The following is an 18,115-nucleotide window of genomic DNA, read 5'->3' on the forward strand; positions in this document are numbered from 1 at the left end:
GGGGCCACATGGACGGGCTTCGTGGGCTGCAGGTTGGACAAACCTGAATTAGATAATATTCTGCTTTTCTATTCCACCTGCCAAAGTGGACAAGTTCACGTTTACCCAAATTTTTGCCCAATCACTGAAACTATCTATATCCCTTTGCAGACTCTTATGTCCTCTTCCCACCTTAATTTCCTACCTATCTTTGTGTCATCAGAAAATTTAGCAACTATATATTTGTTCCCTTCGTCCAAGCCATTAATATAGATTGTAAATAGTTGAGGCCACAGCCCTGGTCCCTGTGGCACTCCACTCATTACCTGAAAATGCCATTTATGCCAACTCTGTTTCCTGCTAGCTAACCAATCATCCATGTTAATATGTTACTCCCTACATCATGAGCTCTTGTCTTGTGTAGTAACTTTAGATGTGGCACCTTTCCAAAAGCCTTCTGGAAATCTAAGCACACTGCACCCACAGTTTTCCCTTTATCCCCTTCCTCAAAGAACTCTAATAAACTAGTCAAACACAATTTAATGGCTCAGATTGACCACTAGGTGAGCTGAGAACAAGGGAACACAGTCACCTAATGATCAATTAAAGGATTTGTGACAAATTTATTTACAGAGTGGTGACAATGTTAAACTCTTTGCCACAACGAGTGGTTGAAGCAGATAACACTTACACATTCGAGGGGATTGACGCACTCATGAAAAAGAAGGGAATAGAGAACGTGACATATTATCAGGAATACTTGCAAACAAATATATAATTAATTCAACAATAATTTTTTAAAAATTCTAATTGTTTAAAATAATCTTTTACATACATACGAATGAGGAGTAGGCCATTCGGCCCTTCAAGCCTGCTCCGCCATTCAATAAGATCATAACTGATCTGATTGTAACCTCCCACCTACCCCTGATAACTGTTCACTCCCTTGTTAATCAAGAATCCATCTTGCTCTGCCTTAAAGAATATTCAAAGACCCTGCCTCCACTGCCTTTTGAAGAAAGTTTGAAAGACTCACAATCCTCAGAGAAAAAATTTCTCCTCATCTCTGTCTTAAATGAGTGACCCCTTATTTTTAAACTGTGACTCCTAGTCTAGATTCTCCACAAGAGGAAACATCCTTTCCACATCCACTCTGTCAAGACCCCTCAGGATCTTAATTATTTTGATCAAGTCACCTCTTACTCTTCTGAACTCCAGTGAATACAAGCGTAACCTGTCCAAGCTTTCCTCATACGACAACTCGCCCATTCCTGGTATTAGCCTAGTAAATCTTCTCTGAACTGCTTCTAACGCATTTACTTCTTTCCTTAAATAAGGAGACCAATACTATACACAGCACTCCAGATGTGGTCTCATCAGAGCTCCGCACAACTGAAGCATAACCTCCCTACTTTTGTATTCAATTCCACTTGCAATAAACGCTAACATTTTATTAGCTTTCCTAATTACTTGCTGTGCTTGTATACTAGCCTTCTGTGATTCATGCACAAGGACGCCCAGGTCCCTCTGAATCTTAGAGCTCTGCAATCTCTCACCGTTTAGATAATATGCTTCTTTTTTATTCTTCCTGTAAAAATGGACAATTTCACATTTGCTCACATTATACTCCATTTGCCAGGTCTTTACCCACTCACTTATCTATGTCACTTTGTAGCCTCCTCACGTCCTGCTCACAACTTACTTTCCTACCTATTTTTGTGTGAGGATTTAAAAAAAAATTCATTCACGGGATGTGAGCTTCGCTGGCTGGGCCAGCATTTATTGCCAATCCCTAGTTGCCCTTGAGAAGGTGGTGGTGAGCTGCCTTCTTAAACCGCTATAGTCTATGTGGTGTAGGTGCACCCACAGTGCTGTTAGAAAGGGAGTTCCCAGGAATTTGTCAGGATGGTGAGTGGCTTGGACGGGAACTTGCAGGTGGTAATGTTCCCATCTACCTGCAGCCCTCGTCCTTCTAGATGGTAGTGGTTGTGGGTTTGGAAGGTGCTGTCAAAGGAGCCTTGGTGAATTCCTGCAGTGCATCTTGTAGATGGTACACACTGCTTTTACTGTGCGTCGGTGGTGGAGGGAGTGAATGTTTGTGGATGTGGTGCCAATCAAGCAGACTACTTTGTCCTGGATGGGGTCAAGCTTCTTAAGTGTTGTGGGAGCTGCACTGATCCAGGCAAGTGGGGAGTATTCCATCACACTCCTGACTTGTGCCTCATCGATGGTGGACAGGTTTTGGGGAGTCAGGAGGTGAGTTACTCTTCGCACTATTTCTAGCTTCTGACCTGCTCTTGTAGCCACAGTATTTATATGGCTAGTCCAGTTCAGTTTCTGGGTTTCTGGTCAATGGTAACCCCAAGGATGTTGATAGTGGGGGATTCAGTGATGGTAATGCCATTGAATGTCAAGGGGTGATGGTTGAGCAGGCTCAAAGGGCTGAATGACTACTACTGCTCCTATTTTCCATGTGTCGTCAGCAAATTTAATAACCATGCAGTCTGACCCTTCATCCAAGTCATTTATATAAATGGTAAAAAGTTGAGGCCTCAGCAACGATCCTGTGGCACACCACGCATTACATCCCGCCAACCAGAAAAATACCCATTTATTGCTACCCTGTTTCCTGTTGGCTAGCCAATCTTCTATCCATGCTAATATGTTACCCCCTTACATCCTGAGCTAGTCCAATTAGTAAATATCAATATTGTGGACTGAAAACCTGCCATTACATTCAATAGGAAAATGTTTTGAATCATTTAAAAGTGCAGCGCCTGAAGGACTGGGCGATTAGACTACTGGCCTTTCCTAATATCTGGTATAACCTTTCATCTTATGATGCATGTTGAATTGTTGTGGACCTATCCTGCAATTGTTCTGCTAATAATGAGCAAGGTGACTATCATCGATTGCATCTGTAGTCCACATAAATAAAAGCATGAATAATAAGCTTTTTAAACTCAATATCAAAGAACTTTGATTTTTGCTGCAGTTCATAAAAAAAACCATTAGAGCTGAACTACACCAAAAAGAGGCTCTGTAGGCAGAATGACTATGGTGTAATTAATAACCTGTAGACTTAATTGGTCTGCAATAGTCAGGATATTATGTTTAAGGAAATTTCTCGAGCTGGTTGTATGTTCATAAATTTGAAAAATTTAAAATTGAAATTCATTGTGCACATTAGACTGAAATACTTCTTCCCAAATTCTTAGAAAATTTAGTTGGAATATTTTATTACTAGACATTGCTCATTTCTGTACAAATTGTTTATAAGAATAGTTTAGGTACTTAAGTGTTTGTGACAAATAAAAATTGCCAGACTTCACCCTTTTCACATAATTAGAAACTCAGTTAAATTTTTCTATGAATTTTATTTGCGTTGCCACAAGACTTTACATACAGTAGTTGAGAGATTTTGAATGTATATTTACCACATATGTACAAACACAAGGTATCGGTCAATGTTTTTTATACAAGCATCATTGTTTTAAACAGTGGGCAACTTGAGTCGTAAATCCTCAAAAACATACATTTATTCAAAAGCAACATAACACAATCATACAGTATCAAGCATATTCAAGATTCCCTTCTCCTGATGTGTGACTTCAGTGAATTACATAAAACATGTCATTGTATAATTTTCTTAGTTGTATTTTTTTTTCAAAAACATTTTAAAAATATCACTGGTACAATAATTCAATTAATTAACTTTTTGGATGTAATTTGTGGTTCAAAGTAAATTAATGGAAAATTCAAGCTATGAATGTAAATAAATAGAATCCATCCATTTAGCTTTGCCAAATCACCAATGTCCAAGATTGATTTTATTGTTTAGAAACAATGATACATTTCTTCTATTGTTCACATCTATAGTAATTAAATAACTTTTGAATCACTGTTGTTATATTTCCTTGTGTTTTAATAAATTTATCAAATATGACAAGTTTTTGTACAAACTTTTCCCCCCGATAAATACACAAGAATGGCACTGTAAAATGAGACAAAATAAAATTCTGGAGATTGAACAGAAATGTAACTTTCTATGTGCCTTTTTTATTACATTAATTGCTTTAAAATAATTTAACAGTTAAGGTGCCACCTTCTTATCTATTTCACTTGCATAATAATGGTAATAACGAAAGTTGCTAAGTTATAATTTGATTTACAGGAAAGAAAAAAAACACACCAGATTGGTCAAATGATTAAAATAAGGCTTGAAATTTACGCTTGATATCACAACACAAAAAACATTTTAAACAAAGAATGTGATCTAATTAAAAACATTACTCATTTAAACTCAATAAGAACAGGGATCCCACTGTGGCAATATTTTGATGGAACATAAAATCACTTTATTCCTTCAAGAACAAGCATAAAACATTTACTGGATTGCCTTAACCATGTCAGAATTGCACAAGATTTGCACAAAGGTGATGGTTTACAACCATTAATCAAACTGAAATGCAAATATTTTCAGCCTCCTTTGAAATTCATTCCAGTTGGGTCCTTCAATGTGGAGAGCTTCCCCGAGCTGAAGAACTTGTCGAGAATTTACTGCTAAGGCCTGGAAACAGATTTATTTCAACAGAAATGTGAAATTTCAAATAAACCATGAAAATGAGTATTACAACAGAATGATTACTCAAATATGTGGAAAATCTGCGGACTGCTCTGTCTTTAAATACAGCCCCTAGCAGTTATGAAGTGGGGTGGGGAATAGGTTAAAAAAAAAAACTTCCTACTCTCAAAGACTTGGGTGACACTGTTGACTGGAAGGGATGTCTGAGAGTGACTCCATTGGAATGGGGTTCCAGCTTCTGTCTAGCATAGGCACCAAACCAGAGCCATTTGTGGGGCAACAAAACACACCAGCTACACATGATGAATACTTTATATAACTCATTAGAAAACACAATACCATGGGCTCTTTCTGCCTTCTAAAGCAGTGTTTCTTAAAGTCTACGAGCTGGTCCAAAATGCAAGTCATTGACGCGCAATGCCACAGCTGGGGACATAAGAACCCTCATCCCCATGACTTGTGTGACATTGCAAAACTAGACTGGCTCCCATGTGCACAGCACAAGTCGTCATAAACCTGATCAAGAACAGTGTAGATTTATAAGGAACACAATGATACTGTTACACCATACAACTGCAGGATCGGATTTTCAACATTTGTGGGGCTGAATACAGAGGAGGAACTGGCTGAACATGAGACTGAAAATCTCCAGCTTGGAACCAGACATCACCTCATTGGTACCTCATCAAAAACAGTGCCATTCTTCCTATCAATTCTTGTAGTGGTATGTAAAAGCGGGTGCAGTATGATAGGTCGGAGGTCTGCAGGGTTTTTTGCCCCACCTAGTGGTCCGTGGAGGAAAAAGATTCAGAAGCACTGTTCTAAAACCTTAAATTATACTGGTCAATTAATACTGTCGCAGGTTTTGCTATGAATACTAAACAAAATATTGTACGCAAGCATATCAATAACTTACATTAACATAGCACTTTACGCATTAAAAAAAGCACAAGGAGAATCAACGTGAGTAGAAGAAACTCTGAAGAAGAGTCATAAGGACTCGAAATATTAACTCTGTTTTTCTCTCCACAGAAGCTGTCAGACCTGCTGAGTTTTTCCAGCATTTTTTGTTTTTGTTTCATATTTCCAGCATCTGCAGTATTTTGCGTTTATCAAAGTGAGTAGTCCTGCTTAACTGGAAGTGGTGGCACAGAACTCGACCATGTCAAAAGCTGCAGGGAAGTTGAGGAGGAGGATGAGGAGGAATAGCATACCATAACTACAGTCACACAGGATGGCATTTCTGACTTTGGTGAGGGCCATTTGATCCTGTGGCAGGAATAGAAACCTTATTAGAAAGGTTCAAACAAAGAGCTACGGAAAAGATGGGTACCGATTTGTGAAGCAACAACACATTGAAGGACTTTGGAGAAGAAACGGATGTTAAAGTGGGGCGGTACTTTTCCAGAGCAGAGGAGTTGATTCTTACTTTAATGAGGAGGGAAATGATGACAATGGTTCTGATATGGGCTTGGGTCATTGCCTGAGAAGCGGGAGACACTTAAAATGTCATTTAACTTGGGTGACTAGTAGAAAAATTAGGTTATCAGTTTAATGGGTATGGGGTCAAGGGAGAAGGGTTTCTTGGAGAGGGAATGTAGTTAGATGGGAGAGAATCTAGAGGTGCAGATGTGGGTTCATGTCAATGGCAGGGGATAATTTGAACATAAGAAGTAGGAATAGGAGTAGGCCATTCAGCCCATCAAGCCTGCCCCCCCATTCAATAAGATCATGGCTGATCTGACTGTGGCTATAATTCCACTTTCCTTCCTTCCCCGCTATAACCCTCGACTCCTTTGTCAATCAGAACTTTGTCTAACTCAGCGTTGAATATATTCATGACCCAGCCTCCACTGCTCGCTAGGGAAGTCCAAACACTAACAACCCTCAGAGAGGAGAAATTCCTCATCTCTGTCTTAAATGGGAGACCCCTTAATTTGAAACTGTCTCCCCTAGTTCAAGATTTCCCCCATGAGGGGAAACATCGTCTCAACATGTACCTTGTCAAGCCCCCCTCAGAATCTTATGTTTCAATAAGATCACTTCTCATTCTTCTAAACTCCAAAAGGCCCAACCTGCTCAACCCTTCCTCCAATTTCTACCTCTTAATTATTTCCAAAACTTTCCCAATCTTCTAGCCTACCACTACTCTTTGCAGCATTGTATGCATTTTCTTTCAATTTGATACCACCCTTAACTTCCTTAGTTAGCCATGGATGATGCATCCCTTCTGATAGTCTTTTTTCTTCAATTCAATACATCTTTGCTGAGAATTATGAAATATCTCTTTCAAATGTCTGTTGTTACTTTTCTACCGTCTTGCCTTTTACCCTATTTACCAGTTGACTTTAGCTAACTGTCTTCACACCTTTTAATTGCCTTTGAGTTTAAGGCATTAGTTATGGACCCACATTTCTCACTCTCAAAAACTAAATGTGAAATTCTATTATGCCATGATCACTCTTGCCTAGAGAATCCTTTACTAGCGTCAGGCAGCCGAATGGATGGACTCAAATCTTAGTGGCAAAGAAATCCATGAGCTTCTCATGCTTGTTGTTGGAAGTTAAGGTGAAGGGGCCTGGGGAAATGAGTTTGGAACTCATGGGAAATGAGAAATGGTTGGTAGCAAAAAAAGCCAAGGTCATTTCTTTTCCAAGATCTTCTTGGTGTATTGGGCAGTTTTGAAAGAGGAGATAGCAACAACAATTGTAATGGATATATATATCTATTAATATTAGGGGGAGATGGTGGCATAGTGGCAATGTCACAGGACTTGTTGTCCAGAGGCTCAAGTTAATGCTTTGGGGACATGGGTTCAAATCCCACCACGGCAGTTGGTGAATTTAAATAAACAATAATTTCAATTAATTAATCTGGAGTTGAAAGTTAGTCTTAGTAATGATGACCAAGACACTATCATTGACTTTCATAAAAATGCATCTTGTTCACTAATGTTCTTTAGGGAAGGAAATTTGCCATCCTTAGCCAGTCTAGACTACATGTGACTCCAGACCCACAGCAATGTGATTGACTCTTAACTGAAACAGCCAAGCAAGCCACTTCTTCTCAAGAGCCATTAGGGATGGGCAATAAATGCTGGCCTTGCCAGCGACGCCCAGATCCCACTAAAGAATAAAAGAAATAATAAAAGACTTGAAGTTTCCAAACCTGGTTGGGAATTTAGGAATACTTTTTGTTTCCTCTTCTCCTTCTGTGATGAAAGTAAAAATATATGAATTAGTAACCAGCTAAATTAAGCTCAAGCACAGCTCCTCTTTCCCTCTCCCCCCATAATCCCTTTATGTTCCTCTTGAGAAGCTGACAATTTTGAACGCCCAACTATTTGATATCAGACATCTGACACTAAATTATCAATGCAAATTTCTAGTCTGTTACCCAGCACTTATTCTCTCCCTTACCACATTTACTTTGGTGTACTCATTTCCAACATTGGACGCTGAGGATGCGGCAAATTCAGCACTCATTACACCTGCAGCAAAGCAGAACAAACAAAACTTATCAGATATACATTAAGCAAAAAAAAAATTCTGGAAAATAGCATTATAATTAAAGGTAGGACTTGAATACAAATTTTCCTCACAGATTACTAATCAAAACCAAAAAAGAAAATATTCCACTGAATGCTATTGCATCTTTGGGCTGTATGACAGAACAACAATGTAAGGCAACAAATCTGAATTAAGCCCCTAATAACCAACAGCTAAAATTCAACCACAGTAACTAATCAGTACCTTTGTGACGAGGACATTCTTTTTTGATGTGACCTTCCTTCCCACAGATAAAGCAACATTTATCTCTGTCCTCCTGCTTCCTCCTTTGTTCTGGATATTGCCTGGAAGTTCTGTCCCTGAGAATTTCATTTGTTGCTTGGTCTTCCTTAGATTTCCTTAATGGACGACTCTCTGGGTATACCTCGCCCTCTTTTACTGGAATATCCTTTAAACCTTGTCCATGCAGCTTTGGCACTTCCTTGTTTGGGCATTCTTTGTCTTCAAGCTTTCTTTTTGCTTTGGTTTCAAAGGGTCTTTGAAATTTATCATTGAACACCGATTTGGATCTAATATCATCAAGATTTTGTCGTCTGGTTTTGCTGCTAACAAATTTTTAAAAAAAGAGTTGTTAGGAAACGATAGCTTGAGACTGTTGAATTGAATGCACTCAGAGCAGAAAGCTAGTAGTACTGAGTCAGAATATCGGTGGTTTTGCTCAACACAAAGACACAATAGTCCTTTGAGGGCAAACAACCACTAGCAACATTAATGCAATTTTATTTTTTTCCTTTTATATCTCAATAACTTATAGTGGTTGGGTAGGGTGATGGGATGTGACAAAAGTACATGAAGTTTCTGACAGGAGCTAAATACAATGCCATTGGGCTTCCCTTTGCTTGTGTCAAATTCTGGTCACCACAATTTAAGCCAATGCCAAGCCATTGAAGAGGGTATAGAGGTGATTTTACTAGAATCATATCAGGGATGAGAAACTTTAGTTTTATGAAGAGACTAGACAAGCTGGTATTGTTCTCCTTAGAGCAGAGACTGTTATGGGGAGAGTTAAGAGCTGTATTCAAAATTGAGGAGTTTTGATAAGATTAAATAAGGAGAAACTTTCTACTGGCAGAGGGACAGAAATCAGAGGACCTAGACTTAAGACAATTGGCAAAAGGTTGAGAGGGGAGGTGAGAATTCTTATTTGTACAGAAAGTTATGATGTCTGAAAGGGTAAATAAAGCAAATTCAAAAGTAACTTTCAAAATGGGGTTAGATATATACTTAAAGGGAACAGTATTCAGGGCTTTGGGGAAAGAGCAGGGGAATGGGATTAACTGGGTAATTCTTTCAAAGATCCACACTGGCACAAGGCCGCCTTCTGCGTTGAATGATTGTGATTTATAACATTTAGCTTTCAATGAAAATTAAGACCAATGAACATTCAAAAATGGAATGGGTAGGTAGAGATAGGACATTCCCTCTTTAGCATCTTTTTCCTTGTCTTTTTAATCTTCACTGTCTTTTGCTATGAGTCTTGATCCTTCATTCAGATTTTTCCAATAAAAAAAGTTAGGGAAAAGTGGTACAACAGTAACTGTAACTGCAATTAATTGAAGGACTCTTGTTAAAGTTTGTATCTTTTCCTCTAATTATTCTTCTCCTCTTTCCTAAAGGCAGTCACTCATGATAAGTAGGATCCCACATTCTCTGGTAGCTCACTGAAGTGATCACTTTTCATGTCTGATAGCACTTCCATCAACATCATTTGTAAACAAAAAGATGATAATCTTCTGTGGGACAGATGATGTGAGCAGGAAGGGGAACAGTTTTAGCTCTATGAGCTAAATTAGAAACACATACATAGCAAGAACTATGTTTGAAGTTTAGGCACCTGGACTGCAAAAAACAAAGGACAAGAGTTTATGGTGTAAACTCTGTTCTTCAGTGCTAGTAGCAAAGAGCTTTTCATGACAGCAGCAGATGTCAGGAATTGGGAGGGGGTGTGGAGTTGGGTTGTGGGAGGTACCCCACAATTCCCATTCATCAAAACTAATGGGCAGAAAATTGTGGGAAGCATTTGCTCAAATTCTTGATGTGCATTCCCAGTAGCCAAATGTCTGTGCTAAGAATGAGGTGGTTAAAAATATATTTTGTTTTGTATATTCCTTCCTGGCTTCAACTTCGACACACTGCACTGGAGTTCTGATAAGATAAACTTCATTAACTTTAAGGGAAAGTTTTATGACCACAACCTATGTTAGGATGAAAAAGTCCTTTTTTTTTTAAGCCCTTATGACCTGATCCTTCCAGAATACTAAAGGTATTCTCATTAAATATCAACTGGAGGCAATTTTAACTCTTGGCTATAATGTAAACAGGGCGATCGCCCTTTATACAACTCTCCTGATTTTCATATCTATTGATTGCATCCCGCCAATCAGGAAGCTGACCTGTATCCATCCATTCACACTATTGCCAGAAGATAGAATTATCCTCAGTATTTCTTAAATGAGTCTAAATTATCCTGCTGGCACCTCTCTTCCTGGGAAACTACTCCAGTCATGAAACTTCCAAATGTGAGAATTAAATTTGCCACTCACAACCCTAAACTTTCACCGCCTTGTCTGGTATCTGGAGGAATTGTTTCAGGTATAAATTTCTATCACTTATTGTTTCTTGCATGCATCAAAAAAAAAACTTCCTTTGACATGTTGGTCTTTGGAGCTGAAGCATTCTAGTTTACTATGACAAAGCTGTTCCCTCTGACACGAAGGATCAGCCTTATTACACCTCTCCTTACTGCTTCTAGGGCTTTTGTAGTAACCAAGATTTCGCAGAGTACTTCAGGTTTCAACCTAATTAGGATACTGACCAAAGGTCAACGACCTGAAACGTTAACTTTGTATCTCTTTTCACAGATGTAGCAGTGTGTACCATCTACATGATGCACTGCAGGAATTCACCAAGGCTCCTTAGGCAGCACCTTCTGAACCCACGACCACTACCATGTAGAAGGGCAAGGGCAGCAGATAGATGGGAACACCAGCACCTGGAAGTTCCCGTCCATGTCACTCACCATCCTGACTTGGAAATATATCGCCGTTCCTTCACTGACGCTGGGTCAAAATCCTGGAACTCCCTTCCTAACAGGACTGTGGGTGTACATGCACCATATGACTGCAGCGGTTCAAGAAGGTAGCTCACCACAACCTTCTCAAGGGCTACTAGGATGGGCAATAAATGCTGGCCCAGCCAGCAAAGCCCACAATAAAAAAAAACCTCCAGAGTATTTGCAGCATCTTCTGTTTATTTCAGATTTCCAGCATCTGCAGTATTTTGCTTTTGTAGCCAGGGTGCTGTACAGCTTCAATGACTTCTGTGTAGCAGTAACTTATTTTTTTTTTCATAGTTAAAATGTTAGTTTATTTATTGAACACAGATCTTTACCACAACATGGCAATAGGATGTGCTATGGAGACAGTTACATATTACTATACATTTAACATGCTCAACTGATTTAATATATCCCAGCATCTCATGATTAACAAATCAACAGACACCATTAGGGCTCTCTCAATTTTTCTTTTGATAAGCTGTATTCCACTTATTGAGCTCATACTTCTATTTTTACTTTCAACATGCAGTAACTTGTACCTGACCATATTGAACTGCGTTTGCTACACATTGGACCAGCAGATAACATTGATAAACTCTCTTTTTAAGATTAGCTCTCCTGTACAAGTCCCTCTACAACATCCCTTTTACCAGTTTGCTAAGTTAACCACTTTGCATTGAGACATTTATGCATACAAGAAACAGGAGAATGGACCACTGGGACACCCTGTTTAGTACCTCTTCCACTTGTGCGCCACACACCATCCCTCCATGGAGAGCTACTATCTACCATTTAGCTGGTTAATAAACCATCTCTTATCCTTGATACCCACAGACAGTAATTTATATACTCATACAGCGCTTCATCAAAACTTTTTTTTTTACACTGTTGATGTGAAGGCATCTTTGCACATGCACCCATTTGCGCACGTGCATCACCTTACGTCTGCCCACGCATGCACAGCTGTCCCTGTCGATGAAGTATATGATTTAGTATGTGTATCTCGAGCTGTACTCAGAAGCTAGATTTGATCAGTTTTTAGGGATTAATCAATTACAGTACCGGAAAATGTATAGAATATGCCATTAAATAGCAGGATACGGGTTTCTTACCAACCTGCATAACTAATCATTATGACTGCGAATTGACGAAAAATAATATGAAATGGATATGCTAATTATAGGTTTATGAGGATTAAGAACAGAATATAATAATATGGTGAAAAGGAGAAGAACAGAGATAGATTTCAAGAGGTCAAACAGTTGGTGGAATGGACAGACTAGTGGCAGATGAAATTTAATGCGGGGAAATGTGAAGTGATACATTTTGGTAGGGAGAACAATATTAATATTTATAATATTAATATTAACAATACCTGGTAGAGAGGCAATATTAAATAAAGGGTACAATTCTAAAGGGAGAGCAGGAGCAGAGGAATCTGGGCAGTGTACACAAATTGCTGAAAGTAACAGGTCAGGTTGAGAAAGTTGTCAATAAGGTATGCAGGATCCCGGGATGACAAACTTAGGTATAGAGAAAGCAAGGAGGTTATGGTGAACTTCTAAAAAATGCTTGTTTGCCCTCAAAGGAGTACTATGTTCAATTCTGGGTCTCATACTTTAAGAAGGATGTGAAGACATTAGAGAAGGGGCAGGAATGATGTACAAGAATTGTTCCAGGAACGTGGCACTTCAGTTACGAGTACAGATTAGAGAAGATAAGGTTGAGAGGAGACTTGATAAAAGCGTTTAAAATCATGCAGGGTCTGGACAGAGTAGACAGGGAGAAACTGTTTTAGTTGGTGGAAATGTTGAGAACCAGAGGACATTGATTCAAGTTGAATGGCAAAAGAACCAAAGGTGACAAGTTGAAATTTTTTTTTTTTTGCACAGTGTATCGTTAGGATCTGGAATGCACTGCCTGAATATGTGGTGGAGGTAAATACAAATGTGGCTTTCAAAGGAGTATTGGATAATTATCGAAAGAGAAAAAATTGCGGTGGAGTAGGGTTAGCTGAGTTGCACTTGCAGGGAGCTAGAATGGACCAGTTGAGTTGAATGGCCTCCTTCTGTGCTATAACCATTCTATAATACTATTATGAATGAGTATTAAGCATAGCATACTATGGTATAATCGACTATAGATTACTAAGGATTAGACATAGCAAATGTAATGGGGATGTGGAAAGACTATTATTGGAGATTTAGCACAGTATGTAGTATGTGGTGTGTTAAGGTATGTGAGCTATATTATTAATACAAGCAAGGCAACTGTGCATGGGCAGGAAGTGCACGCTCTGCATTTGCAGCATCACCGAATGCAGCCTTTTTAAATATCTTCCTTCCGTTCACTTGGGATACCACCTAGGTAAACGTTTTGAGATTTGCCAGGTTATATTTTCCCTCTTAAAAAAGGAAAATTATTTAGAATGAAACAATTTTTTTGAAAAGGAATGGGCCATGTTTATTTTAAGTTACAGAAGCAGAAAGCTTCATGCTGGGAAAAGCAGAGTGCAGGGCAACAGAACAGAATTCAGGATTGGGTAGCCTGTACTGAGGTCTGGGATGCATCTGTGCATGAGCCTGGATACTCCCATTGAGCTAAATTCAGAGCCTTAAGTAGAACATGTTGCTCTATGTAACACCAGATTATTTATTAATTACACAGAATATACAGCACAGAAACAGGACATTTGGCCCAATCATTCCATGCCAGTGATTATGTTCCACTCGTGTCCCCTCTCACTGTTCCTCAACTAACTCTCAGATCATGCTCTATTCTCAGCTTGTCTAACCTTTTTGCATTGGGTGGGGTGGGGGGGGGCCTCTACATTTCCATTTTTTTCTCACTCAAGTGGCTGACGAGCAAATTTCAGAAAGATAAGGTTTGGCACAACATTAAACATGAATTTTTAAAAAAGTTATTGTTGCAGTCATCTCTCTAAAAGTTTTCTTTTATAAAATGGAAGGACATGGGATGATCTGGGATTTTTTTTTTAAAGAATGTCGTAAGTTCACCCTGAAACTGTGCCCAGGCAGGTCTCTTCCAAGAAATCACCTGACCTACATGGTACTTGAGAAGGAGATGTTTGTTTGTGTTGAACTGCAAAGTACTTTAATTAATGAAACTGGAACACAAAAAGGCAATCACATGGGAGAGAGGGAAAAAACTTAAGTTGTGAACCTCCTTGTTTTGAAGGCAGTCTTGTTGGAGAACAAGCTGAGAAAGGAAGGCTAGCTTGACTGGTTCCCTCTCTCTCTCCCTTGCCTAAAATTGTGTGTGGCTATCAAACTGTAGCCAGAGAACCCTCATCTGAGTGTAACCAGTCTGCATTTGGACCTGCAAAGCTGAGAACAATGGTGAGAACGTCCAGGCATCCACCAGGACCAGTGACCCGTCTACACATGAGAGAACTCCAGGCCGACAGCTTCGAGACCCTGCGGACTTTATCCTTTATTTTATAACGCCCACCCTCCAAAGCCCATCTCTGCAGAGAAATCTATCTGTTTGTCTGTGTGTGTGTATGAGTGTGTGTGCTGGGGGGGGATTCTTTAGGGAGAAATAGATAGTTATACTTTCCGATTACAATTGTATGTTAGCCAGTGCTTGAAACTTGCTAAAAGAAGATTTGTTTTAAAATAAATTAATCATTCTGAGTTTTTGAAAGTAGCCTGGTCAGAGTCTCTTTTCTTATGAGTACTAGAGGTAATGGTATACAATTGGCCATTTCAGTGGGAAAACTAAACATTTGAAATAATGGTACAGCCTGCGGAGTAGTGCGGCTTGATAATTCGCGCACTCCTCCCGTCCTGATTTCTCATACCTGCAGTCTCACTCTTGCACGCTCTCTCTCACACACACACACTAGCTCTCTCTCTCACACACACACACGCTAGCTCTCTCTTTCTCACACACACACACGCTAGCTCTCTCTCACACACACACACGCTAGCTCTCTCTCTCTCACACACACACGCTAGCTCTTTCTCTCACACACACACACGCTAGCTCTCTCTCTCACACACACGCTAGCTCTCTCTCTCACACACACACGCTAGCTCTCTCTCTCACACACACACGCTAGCTCTCTCTCTCACACACACACGCTAGCTCTCTCTCTCACACACACACGCTAGCTCTCTCTCTCACACACACACTAGCTCTCTCACACACACCCTAGCTAACTCTCTCTCACACACGCTCTCTCTCTCACACACACACTAGCTCTCTCTCTCACACACACACTAGCTCTCTCTCTCACACACACACTAGCTCTCTCTCTCTCACACACACTAGCTCTCTCTCTCTCACACACACACTAGCTCTCTCTCTCACACACACACTAGCTCTCTCTCTCACACACACTAGCTCTCTCTCACACACACACTAGCTCTCTCTCACACACACACTAGCTCTCTCACACACACGCTAGCTCTCTCTCACACACACGCTAGCTCTCTCTCTCACACACACTAGCTCTCTCTCTCACACACACACTAGCTCTCTCTCTCACACACACACTAGCTCTCTCTCTCACACACACACTAGCTCTCTCTCTCACACACACACTAGCTCTCTCTCACACACACAGTAGCTCTCCCTCACACACACACAGTAGCTCTCTCTCTCACACACACACAGTAGCTCTCTCTCTCACACTCTAGCTCTCTCACACACACACACACACTAGCTCTCTCTCACACACACACACTAGCTCTCTCTCACACACACACTAGCGCTCTCTCTCACACACACTAGCGCTCTCTCTCACACACACACTAGCTCTCTCTCACACACACACTAGCTCTCTCTCACACACACACTAGCTCTCTCTCACACACACACTAGCTCTCTCTCTCACACACACTAGCTCTCTCTCTCACACACACACTAGCTCTCTCTCACACACACACTAGCTCTCTCTCTCACACACACACTAGCTCTCTCACACACACACTAGCTCTCTCTCTCTCACACACTAGCTCTCTCTCTCACATACACACTAGCTCTCACACACACAGTAGCTCTCACACACTAGCTCTCTCTCTCTCACACACACACTAGCTCTCTCTCTCACACACACAGTAGCTCTCCCTCACACACACACAGTAGCTCTCTCTCTCACACTCTAGCTCTCTCACACACACACACTAGCTCTCTCTCACACACACACACTAGCTCTCTCTCACACACACACTAGCGCTCTCTCTCACACACACTAGCGCTCTCTCTCACACACACTAGCGCTCTCTCTCACACACACACTAGCTCTCTCTCACACACACACTAGCTCTCTCTCACACACACACTAGCTCTCTCTCACACACACACTAGCTCTCTCTCACACACACACTAGCTCTCTCTCTCTCACACACACTAGCTCTCTCACACACTAGCTCTCTCTCTCACACACACTAGCTCTCTCTCTCACACACACTAGCTCACACACACACACTAGCTCTCTCACACACACACACAAGCTCTCACACACACACACACAAGCTCTCACACACACACACACACTAGCTCTCACACACACACACTAGCTCTCACACACACACACTAGCTCTCACACACACACACTAGCTCTCACACACACACACTAGCTCTCACACACACACACTAGCTCTCACACACACACACTAGCTCTCACACACACACACTAGCTCTCACACACACACACTAGCTCTCACACACACACACTAGCTCTCACACACACACTAGCTCTCACACACACACTAGCTCTCACACACACACACTAGCTCACACACACACACACTAGCTCACACACACACACTAGCTCTCACACACACACACTAGCTCTCACACACACACACTAGCTCTCACACACACACACTAGCTCTCACACACACACACTAGCTCTCACACACACACACTAGCTCTCACACACACACTAGCTCTCTCACACACACACACACACACACACACACACAAGCTTTCTCTCACACGCACACTAGCTTTCTCTCACACGCACACTAGCTCTCTCTCTCACACGCACACTAGCTCTCTCTCTCACACGCACACTAGCTCTCTCTCTCACACGCACACTAGCTCTCTCTCATACACGCACACTAGCTTTCTCTCACACACGCACACTAGCTTTCTCTCACACACGCACACTAGCTTTCTCTCACACATACACACTAGCTCTCTCACACACACACACTAGCTCTCTCACACACACACACTAGCTCTCTCACACACACACACTAGCTCTCTCACACACACACACTAGCTCTCACACACACACACTTGCTCTCTCACACTCACACACTTGCTCTCTCACACTCACACACTTGCTCTCTCACACTCACACACTAGCTCTCTCTCACACACTAGCTCTCTCTCACACACTAGCTCTCTCTCACACACTAGCTCTCTCTCACACACTAGCTCTCTCTCACACACTAGCTCTCTCTCACACACTAGCTCTCTCTCACACACTAGCTCTCTCTCACACACTAGCTCTCTCTCACACACTAGCTCTCTCTCACACACTAGCTCTCTCTCACACACTAGCTCTCTCTCACACACTAGCTCTCTCTCACACACTAGCTCTCTCTCACACACTAGCTCTCTCTCACACACTAGCTCTCTCTCACACACTAGCTCTCTCTCACACACTAGCTCTCTCTCACACACTAGCTCTCTCTCACACACTAGCTCTCTCACACACACTAGCTCTCTCACACACACTAGCTCTCTCTCACACACTAGCTCTCTCTCACACACTAGCTCTCTCTCACACACTAGCTCTCTCTCACACACTAGCTCTCTCTCACACACTAGCTCTCTCTCACACACACTAGCTCTCTCTCACACACACTAGCTCTCTCTCACACACACTAGCTCTCTCTCACACACACTAGCTCTCTCTCACACACACTAGCTCTCTCTCACACA

The 18,115-nt window shown here is 41.1% G+C and overlaps 1 protein-coding gene and 1 long non-coding RNA gene across 2 annotated transcripts in view; one reads left to right on the forward strand and one right to left on the reverse strand.

Annotated features, from left to right (window-relative positions):
- LOC144696638 (uncharacterized) overlaps positions 1–11,348 on the forward strand; it is a 53,807-nt gene extending 42,459 nt beyond the window's left edge. The window contains exon 3 of the long non-coding RNA XR_013580217.1: positions 10,995–11,348. This is a non-coding gene — a long non-coding RNA (uncharacterized LOC144696638). The remainder of the gene's footprint in view (positions 1–10,994) is intronic.
- Positions 3,337–18,115, reverse strand: part of LOC144696604 (terminal uridylyltransferase 7-like) — a 102,385-nt gene continuing 87,606 nt past the window's right edge. Inside the window, exons 26-29 of the mRNA XM_078568102.1 lie at positions 8,317–8,678; positions 7,984–8,054; positions 7,733–7,775; positions 3,337–4,549 (exon numbers count right to left, since the gene is read on the reverse strand). Coding sequence (XP_078424228.1) covers positions 4,494–4,549; positions 7,733–7,775; positions 7,984–8,054; positions 8,317–8,678 — 532 coding nt within the window. The 3' untranslated portion in view covers positions 3,337–4,493. The remainder of the gene's footprint in view (positions 4,550–7,732; positions 7,776–7,983; positions 8,055–8,316; positions 8,679–18,115) is intronic.

This window comes from Cetorhinus maximus, chromosome 2 (genome assembly GCF_964194155.1).
Source record: "Cetorhinus maximus chromosome 2, sCetMax3.hap1.1, whole genome shotgun sequence".
NCBI lineage: Eukaryota > Metazoa > Chordata > Chondrichthyes > Lamniformes > Cetorhinidae > Cetorhinus > Cetorhinus maximus.